This window comes from Notolepis coatsorum, assembly GCF_963971535.1.
Source record: "Notolepis coatsorum genome assembly, chromosome: 11".
NCBI lineage: Eukaryota > Metazoa > Chordata > Actinopteri > Aulopiformes > Paralepididae > Notolepis > Notolepis coatsorum.
In genome coordinates this window covers 31,675,803-31,693,878 of record NC_140175.1, presented here as the reverse complement: position 1 = coordinate 31,693,878, position 18,076 = coordinate 31,675,803, and the positions used below count along the sequence as shown (strand labels likewise).

General features: G+C 42.2%; 1 protein-coding gene across 1 annotated transcript in view; it reads right to left on the bottom strand.

The window, feature by feature from the left end:
• Positions 1-15,801, bottom strand: part of LOC311237089 (uncharacterized protein) — a gene marked incomplete at its 5' end in the record, with an annotated part of 75,992 nt that extends 60,191 nt beyond the window's left edge. Inside the window, one exon of the mRNA XM_084324895.1 lies at positions 15,754-15,801. Coding sequence (XP_084181021.1) covers positions 15,754-15,801 — 48 coding nt within the window. The remainder of the gene's footprint in view (positions 1-15,753) is intronic.
• Positions 15,802-18,076: the final 2,275 nt, after the last annotated feature.

Below are 18,076 nucleotides of genomic sequence, written 5' to 3'. Positions count from 1 at the left end.
GAGACTGTTGGCGGGCTGTGAGAAATCAAAACACAACAACATTGTCTACAGGTCCCGCTCAAAGAGTCCCATTGTGACCCGTATCCCGATCTGATCTGTGTGTTGCTTTAGTAAAGCTATAGGAACACAGTGTATGAGCTCATCGAGCTGCCAGGAGGGGAAGGGAAGGGCATTCCAGACATACATGAAATACTGCCCTGCAGTGAGAAAGCTGAGTCGTCTCACTGGAGAGGCAGATGGATAGACAGGCAGGTGAGGAGGATGTTTTATGGCTGATGGTGATTATCTTGGTGTTATGGTGTTGAACTCCACGTGTGTCGCCCCTTGGTCAATTAACATATGTCAAGCTCCGCCCCTCTTTTCTTGATCCTGCAATCATAACTGTACACAATTGCTGACAGTTGTGATTGGAGGATCAAGAAGAGGGCAGGTTTGAGTTACGTAAATGAACAATGAAAAATACATGCCTGGATAGGGCTGTACAATAATGGTTTATAAAAAAATATATATAATAATAATAATAATAATAAAAAATTATATATATATATATACAAGTATATATATAATATATTTATATATATGTACAGTACATACATATAAAATACGCAAAAAATTAAAAAATAATAATAAAAACCATTCAATACATTTCTCAGAGGTATGACAGGACAGGTAGGACAGGTAGGACTTGAATTTGAATTTGCGTGTTTCTTGGACTAAAGTGACCTTCTGTCTTCTCGTCAGAATGGAAGGATCTGAGGGTGGGTCTCAGAAAGACTCTGACCCTGGGGTCAAGGGTTAAAGAGCCAGTATCAGCAATACCAGCCTATGACCACTCCTCTATAAGATTCAGGTGAAAGTTGTTGTTTAACCTGGAACAGCCAGAAGGCATGCATGGGTGTGGACAGCAGAGCAGTTAAAAACATCAATGAAAGAGTTCATGCGGTTTGTGTAACTTTGGTGTGGCTAGTATGCTGAGACAACATGCCACTCATTCCTCTTTGCTTGGCTGAGCAAAAAGCCGATATATACTGTATGTATCAGAATCAGAATCAGAATCAGAAAGGTCTTTATTGCCAAGTAGTTTACACATACAAGGAATTTGATTTGGTTGTTTGGTGCAACATTAACGGATGGGCAATTAGGTAGAATAAAATAAAAGGTAGAATATATAGGTAGTAGTAGACACTGTGGATCTATAAACATTGTTTTTAAACCTAAGCCTGAAACAGTCCACCTGGGTATATATAGTTGTTATTGCTGTGTAATTGTCAGAGAATGTGCTGTGTGAGTAAGTGCTTTTCACCCTTTTTTCAGAACTACTTCAGCTTTCAATGTCTGTTATTGTTTGAACTTACTGTATGTTTTGAGTGTGTATCAAACTGTTATTAGACAAGGAAAACAAAAATCGGAATGGGATTTGTACAGGTTTTTAGTGAAGTAGAGTAGTAGACACTGCAATTGACCATCAATTTAGCTTATCACATGTACATTTTGAACATGGAACTATTATGCAACTGCAATACATTTTTTTAACCCTGGCCTTTTAGATTATGCTTTTTAGGCTCATTTTACTAACTTTTTTATATATACAAAAAAAAAGATTTGTATCCACTTTTTCTCCTTCTTTTTCTGTTTTTCTCCCATCCCAATTTTAGTCTTGCCAATTCCGCCCTCCCCTGTCTTGATCGTTGCTCGCATGTGCCCCCCACTGGTCGGTCGTAGGGAGGGTTGAAGAATCTATCGCGTGTCCCCTCCGATACATGCGGAGTCAGCCAGCCACTTCTTTTCACCTGCCAGCGCGGACTCTCATTGGCGAGGTGTAACGTGTGGGAGGCTCACACTACCCTCGACATCTCCTGTCCTTGCTGTGCAGGCGCCCTGACCGACCTGTAGGAGTCGCTGTTTACAAACGACCAGATTACCACCCATCGACTTCCCTCCCGCTGACTCTGCCAATTGAGTCAGTATGACGGCCGGCCCAAGCCGGAGGCAATGCTGACAGCCAGATTCGATACAGGTGTCTCGCGCGTTGGTGACGAGCGCTTAGACCGCTGCGCCACCCAGCTGCACCTTTACTCACTTTTTTCTAGGCGGAATTTTTACCTTGGTGGTTGACCTTGAAGCAGGTAGAATTCTACTAGTGTTTACTTCCTTAATAACTCCCACAGTTTTTGGATTACCGTAAAAGGTAAAAAAAAACTAAATATATGTGAAGAAAGCTCAGCTCCTTGGCTTTCAGATGGCGCTGAGCTTCTTTCTATAACGCAAATACTCAAAGAGTTACGGTACAGAGAAGCAGCAGCCCAGGAGGGGCCCATCGGTTTAAAAGAGATAACAGGCACTTAGACCAGCATAGGATTGTACATCACAGCTCTTTAATCCAACCGTGGGAATCAAGAATGAATGACTAGCTGCGTGTCTAGCACCAGTACCACTCAAGAGGGCCTTTACACTGGAATGACTGGTCGTGGCTCCTAAGCTGGGCAGCAGTGTTCGTGTTCAACCCTGTGCTGAGCACTGTACCTATAATGAGACACACAGGGTACCATCTTTCTCACAGAGTCCTATTTCCTTCCTATATTGATTTCATATGGGAACAGGACGTGCCACCTTTAAGAGGACGTTCTGACATATTAGCCTTTCCCCCCCTCGTAAAACATGTCAGTGATGCCATACCTGGGATGATAAGACCACACCCCTCGCTGTGTGAAATTAAATTCAGTGAAAGATAAGGAGAGAGTAGAAGAGTGAAAAAGTATGTGTGTGTGTTAATGGGTGTGCACACATGCGTGTGTGTGTGTGTGTGTGTGTGTGTGTGTGTGTGTGTGTGTGTGTGTGTGTGTGTGTGTGTGTGTGTGTGTGTGTGTGTGTGTGTGTGTGGTACACTGTGCAGGCTGATCTAGGGAACTCCCTCATTCAGGATGTCATGGTTTCTCATTATTACTCACTATAGTCTATCAATAATTTACTCTGTATGTGTATGATAGTATGTACAACAGTGCTGTATATACCGCATATATACATTATATATTTATATTTACTGCATATATATATACACATATCCATATCTGTCTGAATATACCTGCATATAATCCTCTTATATACCTACATATACGCCTGCATATAAGTTGTATGATAGCATGTACAATAATGCTGTATATACCGTATATATATTTGTATTCTTACCATATATATATCTATCCACCTGTCTGTACACATGTGCACATAATTATTTTACATAATCTGTACATATCCCTTACATACTCTTACTAGTTACACTGCTGGCCAGTATGTCTATGATGACTACTGTCTTTTATACCTGTATCACTGTACATATTGGTATTACAACTCTTTACATACATCTGATTAGCACTACACACAGTAGTACTAATTTATATATTTTATATCCAGTGTACAATCACCTGTACATTGTATATTACTATTGCACTTTACTGTTACATTTGCACTCTGGTTGGATGCCAAACTTATTTTCATTGTACTGTACATGTGCTGTACATGCTGTACACATGTAATGACACTATATCTAATATATCTAGTATCTAATCTATGCTGGTGTTTCACCTGGCATTCTGATGCTCTTTGAACCTCCAACAGCTCCGAGCTGAATAATTGTGTGGACTCATTTAAGAGTATGCATGACTCCACCTACGCTGTTAGCTAAAACAAATAGACAACAATACTATTTCATCCAGCTACCGTTTTGCTCAGGGCTTAATATTAATTGATATGACATCTTCTTGGGTCCCCGGGGGACAAGAGTCATGTGTTTTAATGAGCCTGGGACCAGGCCAGGGGGCGATGCATGGGGGCAGGGATAGGAATGTCTGACTCATTTCGGTGATGACTAACCGTCTAAAATAATAATAGAAAAAAAAGAGAGAGAGAAATGAGAATTGTAACTGACTGCTCATTCATGGTGTATGCCTTAAACATGCCCCCCCCCCCCTGGTACAACCCCCCAGTGACAGACTCTTTCCCCCTCATTAAGCTTATAAAACTGTGTGAATTATTAAATTTTTGCCCCCCATTTTAAGAATTCACATATAATAAATAATATTCCTGTGTCCCGGGACATTTCAGTCAATACACACACCGTGCATTCTTAAAGCTGAGAGTCAGAGAGAGAGAGAGAGAGAGAGAGAGAGAGAGAGAGAGAGAGAGAGAGAGAGAGAGAGAACACTCACGTCACCTAGACAAATAAGGGACTGCTCCATACAATAGACAATGAATGGTGCACTGAATGTTTGCTCTGACACCTACACGAGGTTTACATCCTAGTTCAGACCTGTTAGCAATAGCATAGGGCCATAGGCTATAAGATACACCTCATTTGGGTGAGAGAACTCCCAACGATTGTCTACGGAGCAGATTTTACATCCAGATGACGTCGCAAATGTGAGGGTTCTCTCTCTCACTCTCTCTCTGATCCCTATAGCTTTAAGAAAGACCTGTGTATGTTCACAAACATTGACTGAACTATCCCGTGGCACCAGGAATAACATGAAGTGGATTCTTAAAACAGGAAGAATTCCTCTTGAACCCACTAGTAAACTGTCAACTAGAACACCATCGATTGATTCATTGACTGAGTCGGTGAATCATTACTGCAGACCCACCCTTACCACAGTGTTTCCCTCTGGCTTGTGGTGGCGGCCGGCAACCAAGCTGGTTTGGCATAGGGAGTCGTTCAAGTTGTTGAGTACTCTCTGACACATGGAATACTACAGTAGCTCCTCCATGTAGTGTACAGTACGGTATGTCATCATACTAGCTCCTCCATGTAGCGTACAGTACAGTATGTCATACTGAATGAATGAATGAATGAAAACTTTATTTAACAGATTGCAGAATGGGTACAATACAGTACGGCTCAATACACACAATTGTTAAGGGGATGCAGACCAGAGAAAGACGTTTGTCTTGTTTACATCAGCTCCAGTTTACTAGCTCCTCTGTAGTGTACAGTACAGTATGTCATACTAGCTCCTCTATGTAGTGTACAGTATGTCATACTAGCTCCTCCATGTAGTGTACAGTACAGTATGTAATACCGTGTGTAGGGGGGAGTGTCCAACCTGTCTCTCTGTCCTCCAACCCTCTGATAAGATACAACACCCAGTAAGCAAACTATCTTTCACTCTCTCACACACAAGTGTGTATTTTTTGCAGTGACAGTGGTATGCAGGGTTGGGCACACAACTCCAGCAATCACTCTCTCACTCACACACACACACACGCACACGCGCACGCGCACACACCCACACCCACACACACACGCACACGCACACACACACACACACACACACACACACACACACACACACACACACACACACACACACACACACACACACACACACACACACACACACACACACACACACATTTAACCTGTATATACACACCAATGTGTTTCCCGGTTGTCTCAATTGATTTATCTGGCTCTAATATCAATAAGTCACAGGTGTTTACTCTCACAGAGGTTTGCTGGGACACTATTTCAAACAGCATAAAGCACTTCCCTGGGAAAGATTCGCCTGTGACTGCAGGTATGTTGGGAATGAGGGTGGTGGAAGTGTTGTTGGTATGTCAGTATCACACACACACACACACACACACACACACACACACACACACACACACACACACACACACACACACACACACACACACACACACACGCACACACACACACACACACACACACACACACACACACACACACACACACCTAAGGCGCACTAGGGCTGACCCCTATTAGTCGATTAGTAATAAAAAAAAAAAAAAAAAAATATATATATATATATATATATATATATATATATTAGATTTTTTTTATCATTCTTTCCAAAAGAAAAGAGGCCTAGAAGCGTGGCTAACACTAATGGCATGCATACCAGAGGCTAACTGCGTACGAAAACAGGCACAGAGGCACTGAAAGAGGATTTCACCCATCTAATGAACACACTAGACTAGACAAATATCAAGATGTATCCATCAGTGGACCAATTGCATGCTTTTGCAGAGGACAAGGAGCCTTCAGTCGACTCCTTCAGACATTAAGCACCCCCACAGCCCAAATGGAATGATAAAAAAAGAAGAAAAAAAAGAAAAAGAAAAAAACATATACGTTTTTTTTTTTGACCAATAGTCGAATAACGGCAAATTTTGGCCAATCATAGTCGACCATCCAAATCCTTAGTCGGGGACAGCCCTAAAGCGCACACACACAAACACACAAACACACAAACACACACACACAAAGGCGCATGCATACACGGGTCATGTTGCTTCTAATATCTAATCATATTTCAATAAAACAATCTCAAGTTAGAACTCACATAACTAATAAATCAACAGCAACAACAAGCACAACAGCAGCAGCAGTAAGAACAACAACAAAAACAACAACAACAGCAACGGCAACAACAACAACAACAACAACAACAACAACAACAACAACAACAACAACAACAACCTCAACAGAAGACTGTCTCTAGCACCCCCAGCCCAACCCCCACCCACCTGGCCCAACAACATGGCTTAATGAGTAATAAGCAATGGGTGACCATAATCTTGGAGGTAAGCCAACTTTCCCAGATGCCAAATTGGAGCCTGGAGGAACTGCATAATGCAAAACAACATTCATTAAAACAAAACAAAAAATAAGGAAAAAACAAGAAATGATAAGATGCAGAGCTTGTACTCGGATCCATTCCAGGAGGTTTAGTGGCCATTTCTAAATGACTAATATGAATAATCATGGCTCTCTCAGACAACCATTAGTGAAGAAAATGATAAAAATGCAGCACCAAATTGGAACAGTTTGTCAGGACCGTTGCATTTGGTTATGAAATATGGGTTTTGGAAAAGAGAGAGAGGAGGTTAAAACTAAAAAGAAAAAAAAGAAAGACGAGACACAAAAATGTACTCTAAAACATTTAGATGAGCCAAATGTTATGTAGTATCGAGACACTTCTGTTCTTCAGCGAGATATAAATGAGGTTTGGCACCTATTTCTATGTGAATAATGTGGGTAATTATTACAGGCGTGCCTGTAACACAAACGCACTCCGCTTATTACTCTATTACGCTATTATGTCTTTCTTTCTCTCTCTCTCTCTCTGATCCAGAACCAGGAACAGAGATAGAACACATAACAGAGACAATTGACATGTCTCAAACCCCGCCCTCACTTCTTGATCGTCCAATCACAACTATTGCTTCCCACAGTAACGACGAGAGGTGTGGCTCTCAGCATTGCATGCTCTGCATGGTAGGTACTAATCAACAACAAGAGACATCTGAGGAATGTACCACTGATATCAGCCTCAACAAATGTGCACTGCACATAATGACTCACATCTTGTCACTCTGCATTCACATTGAGGCGGTAATGGAAAGCAAATCACGCGTCATCTATGATGGTAAACTCTGACAATGTAGACTCTCCAATTTGATACTTTATTATAAATTTTTTATTTTTTTTTACTTTTTAAAATGTTTTACCGCAAAAATCCAAACTGAATGCTGAGCCTCTCAAAGTTCAGCTCTCCTTTTAACAAGAAGAACTTGACTCCAGTGGCATTAAATGGTGTGCAGTCAGTGTGTCAAAATAAATTAAATCAATGGAATTCGCTGTCCCCCCCCCCGAAAATGGTTTTGATGCTGAGTATCAGAGAGATGAGATTCTGACAGGCATAACTGTATCATCAGATTAGAAAACATAACCTCCAATGTAAACAATATATTTCCTGTCTCTCTCTCTCTCTCTCTCTCTCTCTCTCTCTCTCTCTCTCTCTCTCTCTCTCTCTCTCTCTCTCTCTCTCTCTCTCTCCATGTGCATGTGTCTCTCCAATGGCATGAGAAACAGACACATTTGAGTTACATAACATCCTAGACCATAACAGCATAGACCTCGGCCGCCTCCGGTCTCTAACTATACAACCACAAGACCCCTAGGCATAATAAAAAATATTGTTGGTTTCCTGTTGGTTGTCAGTTTGGCCATGGGTAGGTAGGGAATTTATTTTATTTTATTTATTTATTTTATTCTTTCCCACGGCGACTATGGATAGGGAATTTCTTTATTTAATTAAAATGTTCACAACAACATGGATGCATGTACTCTGCCAGCATGTTTAATATCCATAATACTAAATGTTTGACTAAGATTTCTATGAAACTTTATTCTATTAAAAAAAAAAATAATAATAATCGATTTTTTTTTTTTTTTTATAAAAACTCATAAAATATATTGGGTCGCACCTAAATCGGCAGGGTCGGTCGGCAACCGGAAACCAACTATTATTTTTGTTAGGCCCTAGGAGATGAAATGAAGCAGGTTATTCTCTGTCCTCGCTCCACAGTGGTGGAACACACTTCCCACCAGTTAGGACAGCTGAAACACACCCAATCTTCAAAGTCGACTAAAAACACACTTCTTCAATCAATATCTGACCATACTGTCTTCTACTACTATGTACTATGCTACTTGCCTATACTACTATCTATCTAGTATGCTACTATGCCTATGCTACTACCTACTAGGGATGGGACTTTCTAGCAAAAGTGCTATTCGAAAATTCGTGTTTCATAATATCGAATATTCGAATATGTATATAAAAAAATATATATATATAAATTTTAATTTTTTTTTCAGCTGACCGACAATAAATCAAAATGACACCATTCACCATCGTAGCCTATAATAACAGCATTGCATTGGCCTATCAACCGGCTTTAATAAACAAACAGAAACAGTAGCATGTGCATCTTTTTGATCAATTAGGCTATGAAAATTAGGCTGCCTCTAAATATAAAAAGGAATTAAATAAGAATATTTGCTTAAAAAAAAGCATTTTATAAAAAAAATCAAATACAAAAAAATATATAATTATTTTTTTTCAAAACGAATATTCGATTGTAAAAAAATGAAATTAATCGTAATAACAGAAACGACTATTCAAAGTTTCGAATATTCGGTCCCATCCCTACTACCTACCTACCAAATGATGTCTATACAACTATGCACTCAGAGTGTATCACTGAAGTTGGGCACTGCTAGATGAATACCACTGACCACCAGAGGTGTACCCTTTGGATAAAAGCGTCAGCTAAATGTAAATGTAATAAAAACGTAAGGTCATTATAAACATTAGAGTCTAGTGACTAATGTTCAATGTAGCCTACACAGGACACATGCACACATGCACACAGGACTTTAGAGGGGCATGTGCTCAAAGGCTGAAAAGGGCACTGTGCGTGTGCGAAGCGAGTGCACGAAGCGCACAAGCCCGATTTTTGCCCTTTTTGGGGAGCGGGTGCCCTCTTTTTATGCTTTTTGGGGGGTTTTGGTGATCAAATATTGAATATTGAACTATAATAATCAGTGCAGGAGCTCACTTATCCTTGAAAGACACTTTTATCACTGACTAAAAATATATATATTTTAATATTTGGCATAAAAATGGCACTTTTTTATGAGGCACAAAAGGGTGCCTCAAGTGCTCGAGCACCCTTTGGGCTCTATGTGTGCACATGCCTGCCTGCCTACAGTACTAAGTTGCTGAACAATATAGGCCTGAAGAGCTATATTATACTTTCCATGGCTGTATGCGGGCCCATACACACACAACACACACACACACACACACACACACACACACACACACACACACACACACACACACACACGCAGAGCAGTGTCCCTATGCATTATGTGCAAAATCTGTTGAAACAGCGAAACTGTGTTAGAGTTTCGCTGTTTCAACTGATTTTGCACATACATCATAGGGACACTGCTCTGCGCGCGTGTGTGTGTGCATGTGTGTGTGCGTGTGTGTGTGTGTGTGTGTGTGTGTGTGTGTGTGTGTGTGTGTGTTGGATACTGACATACCAACAACACTTCCACCACCCTCATTCCCAACATACCTGCAGTCGTCACAGGCTCATCTTTCCCAGGGAAGTGCTTTATGCTGTTTGAAATAGTGTCCCAGCAAACCTCTGTGAGAGTAAACACCTGTGACTTATTGATATTAGAGCCAGATAAATCAATTAGCAGGCGTTGTAGGTCTAAAGGGGTTAAAGAGATTTTTGGAAACTTAGGCCTATATGCTATTTACCAATGATGTTATTGATCGGATCCTTTCTCAGCACAAGCCATGCTGTTTCTCATACTCGCTCCGATTAGTTAACCATAAGCCAATGCAAAAATCACAATTTGTGTTGTCCCTAGGAGCCCCCGCTAGTCAATGGGGTCAAGCTCCTGTCTGTACAAGCTGACTGAAGACAACTGAAATGCACTTTGTGTGCACTGTGGGGTAGATTTCAGTTGTCTTCAGTCAGCTTGTACAAACAGGGGCTTGACCCCATTGACTTGATTGATTGATTGAAAACGTTATTAACAGATTGCAGAATGGGTACAATACAGTACAGCTCAATACACACAATTGTTAAGGGGATGCAGACCAGAGAAAAACTTTTGTCTTGTTTACATCAGGGTCCCCCATTTTCAATTAATCAGCGGGGGATCGTAGGAACAGCATGACTTGTGATGAGAAAGGACTCTACTGACGAACAGCAGCATTCAATTAGTCAATTTGCAAGGTAGTCAATAAGTCGACTACTCAGTGGTTTGGATCTTAGTTGATTATAACCTTTTTAGTAGATTGGTATTTTTTGTCTTGTGATGAATGAGTTATAGTATTTCCTTGAAAATGACACGCAAATACAGAACTGGCATGTCATGTATGACAGGATTTGATCATTTTGTGTGGGCATGGATATGGTCTATTATAATACATTTGGGTTAGACCAATATACTATATGCAGTATATTAAAATACATTAGGATTAGACAAATACAGTATATCCATGTTAAAGGTCTTGAATATCAAGTCATGTCAGATTTATATGTTTAGCCCAAAATCCCATTACATCTCAAAAGGCTTCACAGGCCCAACACCCCCTGGCTTAATGCCCAAAGAGCATCAGCAAAATGTCTCCACTTTCAGCAGCTTCCGTCCAAAAACACCAGCCATTAAAATCCACAGCAAACTGGGGTAGAGATCTATGGGGCATAGTTCAGTATGTCTCCTATGAGAGTTGTTACATCATCAATCAGCATGCAGCTGTTTTAGGCTCAAGGAAATCCAATGAATCATACCTGGAGCACTTTAAATTAATCACTTTTCCCACAATGACTAACCAGTGATGACTCCGACGGCTGTGGTTACAAATCTGTGTGAGCTCACTTGTGGCTTTCAGCGCAAGCAGCGGAGGCAACACCTGTAATGTAGGCCCTGGTGGGGTAGCCTGTAATGTAGGCCCTGGTGGGGTAGCCTGTAATGTAGGCCCTGGTGGGGTAGCCTGTAATGTAGGCCCTGGTGGGGTAGCCTGTAATGTAGGCCCTGGTGGGGTAGCCTGTAATGTAGGCCCTGGTGGGGTAGCCTGTAATGTAGGCCCTGGTGGGGTAGCCTGTAATGTAGGCCCTGATGGGGTGGTTTGTAATGTCTTAAAGCTGGATCTCTTTTTATTCAATCTTTTTTTTTGTATCTACTTTTTTCTCCCCATTTTCTATTTTTCTCCCATCCCAATTTCGTATCATCCAATTCTCCCCTCCCCTGTCTCGAACGTTGTTAGACCATGCCTCCCACTGGTGGTCGGCTGCAATGTGGACCAAGCCTTGCATCACGTGTCCCCTCCGGTACACGAGGAGGCAGCTGTCGCATCTTTTCACCTGTACAGCGCGATCTCTCAGCGGCGAGGAGTAACGCGTGGGAGGCTCACGCTGCCCCCGTTGCTTCCTGATTCTGCTGTACAGGCGCACCAACCGACCTGTAGGAGTCGCTGTCCACAACGTCCGATCTCCACCCACCGGCTTTCCCACCCCCTAATACTGCCAATTGTATTAGTATGAACGACCAGCCAAGCCGGAAGCAACGCCGAGAGCTGGGCTCGAACCCAGCATCTCCTGCGTTAGTGGCGAGCGCCTTGCCCACTGCGCCACTTAGCCGCCCCTTCTTTTCATTCAATCTTAATCATGCATGTGAAGCCAAACTATGAGTTCTTATGACAACACATTCTGTGAGAACATTCCTTCTGTCAGTTCAAGTAAACAGTAGAGGGGGTGTGACTCTGGGAGATGTAGGCAGCTATGAGTACACCGAATATGGTAATAATACGTTCTCATTCCAGTTTCCCAATAAGAAAATAAAAGGAGTGGGCAAGCTAGCTCGTTAGCCACATCCGCTGGTGTTAGTCTTGCTACATAGCAAATCCAAACTACAAATCCAAAGTCTTTATCTTATTTACCATCAAACCACGCAGGTGCTTTAGAATGACAGTCTATTTTAATTATAATCACAAACATGACAGACGTACATCTTTCAATAGTATCTTTGCACTGAGATGACTTCAGTTCCATGGCGACGTCCTCATAACAATTAGTCAAAGGAACAATTAGCCTACCTGTATGTTAGAAACAAATTCCATTCTATTCTATTACGTCTGTGTCAATGATTGACGGGTGCTAGATGCCATAGCAGGGAGTTCCACGAGTCAGAAGAGAAGGGTGTATGAATTATTGCTGTACTGTAGTCTATAATACACAAGACTTCTTTCATGATTGTCTGAAGGCGGCTGTAGCCTCATCCTTATAGATACAAGCTGATGTCGCTGGTTCCCCGGCTGGGAGGAACATGTGGGAAGAGGAAACCAATGTTCACACCATTCTGCCTCTGAAACTAACGCTTACCATAACCCTTATCTTAAAGGAACACGCCAACATTTTGGGAAATTCGCTTACCGTCTTCTCCAGAGAGAGACAGGAAGATAGATACCAGTTTCCTCTCTGTGCGTTCAGTAGAAAGCCATCTGGCTGCATGTTAGCCTAGCTTAGCACAATGAATGGAAGCGGACATGACCGGTTAGCCTAGGCATTGTCCAACTAACACCTCTCCCGAAGGCTAGCCGGTCATGTCCGCTTACATTCATTGTGCTAAGCTAGGCTAACATGCAGCCAGATAGCTTTCTACTGAACGCACAGAAACTGGTATCTATCTTCTTGTCTCTCTCTGGAGAAGATGATAAGCTAATTTCCCAAAATGTTGGCGTGTTCTTTTAAATCTTTAACCTCACTGGAGAACTCAGGCCTAACCATAACCTTAACCAGAGATGAATAAATACTTTTTTTGTTACCGGTACTACCATACTGTCTTTATACCTGTATCACTGTACATATTAATATTACAACTCTGTACATACATCTAATTAGCAATATTACTCAGTAGTACAAATTTATATATTTTATACCCAGTTTAATAACCTGTACATTGTATATTACCATTGCACTGTTACATTTACACTCTGGTTGGATGCCAAACTTATTTTCGTACTTGTGCTGTATGATGACAACACATTTTAATCTAATCTAATATAATCTAAAGAAAAATGCACCCCTCATCTACAACTACTGAAACCCCCAACTGCTTCTGTGGAGCTGCTCAGTAGCAAACTGTGGTTGGAATGGCGGGTTCCCACAAGTTGAATGTGTGTGTGTGTGTGTGTGTGTGTGTGTGTGTGTGTGTGTGTGTGTGTGTGTGTGTGTGTGTGTGTGTGTGTGTGTGTGTGTGTGTGCGTGTGCGTGTGTGTGTGTGCGTGTGTGTGTGTGTGCGTGTGTGTGTGGAATCCTCCACATTCAGAGGCAGAATCTGTGCTCTCATCTTCACTCTCCCCACAGGGACAGATCTTTAGATATACTGTACAGTAACCGCCCACACGGGCCGACTGATAGATCTGTAGATAGAACCTACAGATACTGTACATAACAGTAGACATCTAGGCTGATATATTGTTTTTATTGCAAGCAGGTGCTACCAGAGGTGTGTAGGGTTAGGTACCCCACCTCTCTCCATTCCCCTCTCTCTCTCTCTCTCTCTCTCTCTCTCTCTCTCTCTGTCTCTCTCTCTCTCTCTCTCTCTCTCTCTCACACACACACACACACACACACACACACACACACACACACACTGGAGTCTACTCTAGACCATTGAGGAGGGAACGGAACGATCACTCCTTTAAGTCCTTTAGGCCTGTTTTCAAGGTGTTCGCTCACTGAGAGCATGACTAAACAATGCCAGGAAAGAAGGTTATAGGTGGGTGGGTGTCTGTCTGTCTGTCTGTCTGTCTGTCTGTCTGTCTGTCTGTCTGTCTGTCTGTCTGTCTGTCTGTCTGTCTGTCTGTCTGTCTGTCTGTCTGTCTGTCTGTCTGTCTGTCTGTTATAGGGAAACCAGGGTGTGACTGCGTGCATGTGTGTGTCTGTGTGTGTGTGTGTGTGTGTGTGTGTGTGTGTGTGTGTGTGTGTGTGTGTGTCTGTGTGCGTATTAAAAGGAAAATCTGGGTGTGAGATTGTACCACCTTAGTGATGAGGTGATGATAGAGCAAGTCCCAACCTCTCTGCAATGTTGTGACACCATGTGTCTTTCACAGAGTCTGGAAGTCGTTGCCAAGTTGAATCTCGTTCCCTCTGATTTATGGCATAGATGAGTGATGAGGTAATGGAGGTATCAGGGAGTGGGGATTGCACACTGAGAATTAACAACATATTACCTCATTAAAAAAACATAATCTCTTATAGACGTCACAGTCACTGATATCCCAAAAGTACGCCTGTCTTCCCGTGATAATACGGGAGAGTAGCAGAAGAGTGCTCCTTGTGACCTTGTGACCCCAAACATCTCCTGACCCTGAGCTGACAGTGACCTCACATCACTGATCTGTAAACACCATAAGACTCATCACACACACACACACACACACACACACACACACACACACACACACACACACACACACACACACACACACACACACACACACACACACACACACACACACACACACACACACACACACACACACACACACACACACACACACACACACACACACACACACACAGGGTAGAAGAAGTGGAGACTAAGGGCTTCTGGGTTTGTTTGTTGGGACAGATATTGTACATCTTTGTTTGTATCAACAGATACGACTTTGTCAATGTATCTCAGTAGCTCGGCAGCCCAAGATTCCTTTGCTCGTGTCGGCAGTTCTGGGCAGAGCTGAGACCGGGAACCAAACCAGCAACCATTCGACAACTAGTCGACCACCCAAGCCTGGTACAATAAGCCTGTACACAGTACATTTTGCAGAGTACATTTTACTCAAACTGAGTACATTTTACTCAAACTGAGTACATTTTACTCAATGTACTCCTGCTTATTTCCGACAGTTTTCGCGGTGTTCTGTGAAAGATGGACACATCTCCTTGGATGTGGCCGAGTCGATTGCGCTGAAACTTAATTTAAGTTAATTTCATGGGTGGATGGATGATCAGACATACATGTATATATATATATTGATACATCTGTGAGAGGAATACTAGCTGATAATAAATCCCGAGATGTCCCGTCATCAGATGGCTGACCAGGTGGCAGGTTGCTAAGTAACCATTCGGTAAGAACACTCGCTCGCTATGCATGAGAATAGCACTTGCTATAAACACCGTGTTCCAAGATACACCAGTAAAAAAACATCCTTTCCAAAGCGAGGAAAAGATACGGGCACGGAAAAGCACTAATGGATCCATAACCGCTGAGCCCGAAATAGAACCACAGTCCAACAGGTTGCTGCTTCCTACTGGCTTCTCACCAGATCATAGATTTATTTATTTGCTCACTTGAGAGTGTGAGAGTTCCACTAGTTTGGCTTTAGCAAGACGGCACATGCTGTCAAGTGGCCTAAAGTGGTCCAGGTGATCCACAGATGTTTACTTCTGTTTGTACGAACCTGCCAAAGTTCACTTCCACAGCCAGTATACTGTAAGCTTTACACATAACTGTCACTCGCTGGTCGCTGATATTTATCACTGATGATTATCACTGTGTTGATAAAGGCACAATCTCCCCTGACCCCCGGCATGCCTCGGGATAGTGGAGGGCAGCTCTGCTCAACAACACAGCATGCCTCAGGAACGTGTCCAACTCCCTCGTCTCATCTGAGAGAACCTTAAACGAGTCCCCTCATCCTCCCTACAGCTCGGAGGGCAAGGAGGAGGGAGCGAGGAGAAGGGAGGGAAGGAGGGAGCAAGGAGAAGGGAGGGAAGGAGGAGGGAGCGAGGAGAAGGGAGGGAAGGAGGAGGGAGCGAGGAGAAGGGAGGGAAGGAGGAGGGAGCGAGGAGAAGGGAGGGAAGGAGGAGGGAGTGAGGAGAAGGGAGGGAAGGAGGAGGGAGCGAGGAGAAGGGAGGGAAGGTGGAGGGAGCGAGGAGAAGGGAGGGAAGGTGGAGGGAGCGAGGAGAAGGGAGGGAAGGTGGAGGGAGCGAGGATAAGGGAGGGGAAGGAGGAGGGAGCGAGGAGAAGGGAGGGAAGGGGGAGGGAGCGAGGAGAAGGGAGGGAAGGAAGAGGGAGCGAGGAGAAGGGAGGGAAGGAGGAGGGAGCGAGGAGAAGGGAGGGAAGGAGGAGGGAGCGAGGAGAAGGGAGGGAAGGAGGGAGCGAGGAGAAGGAAGGAAAGGTGGAGGGAGCGAGGAGAAGGGAGGGAAGGAAGAGGAAGCGAGGAGAAGGGAGGGAAGGAGGAAAGAAAAGAACAGTTGGGTACAGCAGTCAGCTGTGAGAGGGAGAACAGTCCTGTGTTCTAGTTCGTCTGGTTTGTTAACTCCCTGCCCTGGTGTTAAAGAGAAGAATGCACCCCATTAGAGAGAGAGAAGGAGAGAGGGAGGGAGGGAGAGAGAGAGGGAGATAGAGAGGGGGGGAGAGAGAGTGAGAGATATTAAACACACTGACTAACACAGTTGCCAATGACCTGAGGCTATATTGCATTCCCGAGACTGTGCGAAAACACTTACAGATGCACGAGTGATTCTCCAGTTTGTTTGAAATGTCATCTTGACAGTAGACAATAGAAGACATGCAAGCTAATAACATGCAGCGGTGTGTTGTACATAATGTATACACAATGTCCTGTGTAGCTACCTGTGTTCTCATGGTCACTCATATTGTCTTTGTTTGTATGGTTTGTATGGTCACACTCTGGTGTCAAAAAAGTACTTTATACACTGAAGTGGCATCCAGTGGTTGGACTGCTGTGGTTCTGTTGAGGGAGATCAGGTATAGCATACAATGGAAATGCTGGTGTTACAAGTTTATTTATTTAATTTATTATCTATCTGTTAATTCATACATGTTTTTTTTTTTATTATTTACTTAAGTCATTTATTTGGTTTATTTGACAGAGACAATTCAACAATGTCAGTGATTTGTATTATTACAGTGTTGTTATTATTATTATTATTATTATTATTATTATTATTATTATTATTATTATTATTATTATTATTATTATTATTATCATTATTATTATTATTATTATTATTATTATTATTATTATTATCATTATCATTATTATTATTTTATTGTATTTAGATTTTTTTTTATCTTGGCTGCCCAGTGTAAAAAGTGACAAATATAAGTTTCCTCACTTCATAATGGCCTGATCTGAATCAATGAGGTGAAGTTGCCCTTGAGTGCTGCTGACACATAATTAGCATCCTCCTAATAGGACCTCAGCCCACTGTCATCCAAACTATGTAAGCTACTTCAACCAATATGACACCGAATATCATGCAGTTATGCCAGTGATGGTGTGTGACTACAGCTCAGGTCACGTGATACAATAGCATACACTGTAAAAAAAAAAAATTTTTCACAGGAAATGAACTGTATTATTTTACAGATTACCTTTGTTTTTCTACTTTAAGTGTAAATACCATAAAAATACAGTAAATTACCTTTTATCAACATATTAACCATTAAATAAAGGTTGTAATCTGTAACTGTATTTGATTTTACTGTAATTTGACAGTAAGTATTTGGAAACCATTGATGCCAGACATTTAAGGTTTTCTTGCAGCTTTTTTTCGTACAGTGTTCGCCCTACACAGTTATGTGTACTCTATGCATACAGCTCTATTGCTCAATACAGGCAAGTTGTGTTTACACTACAAATCA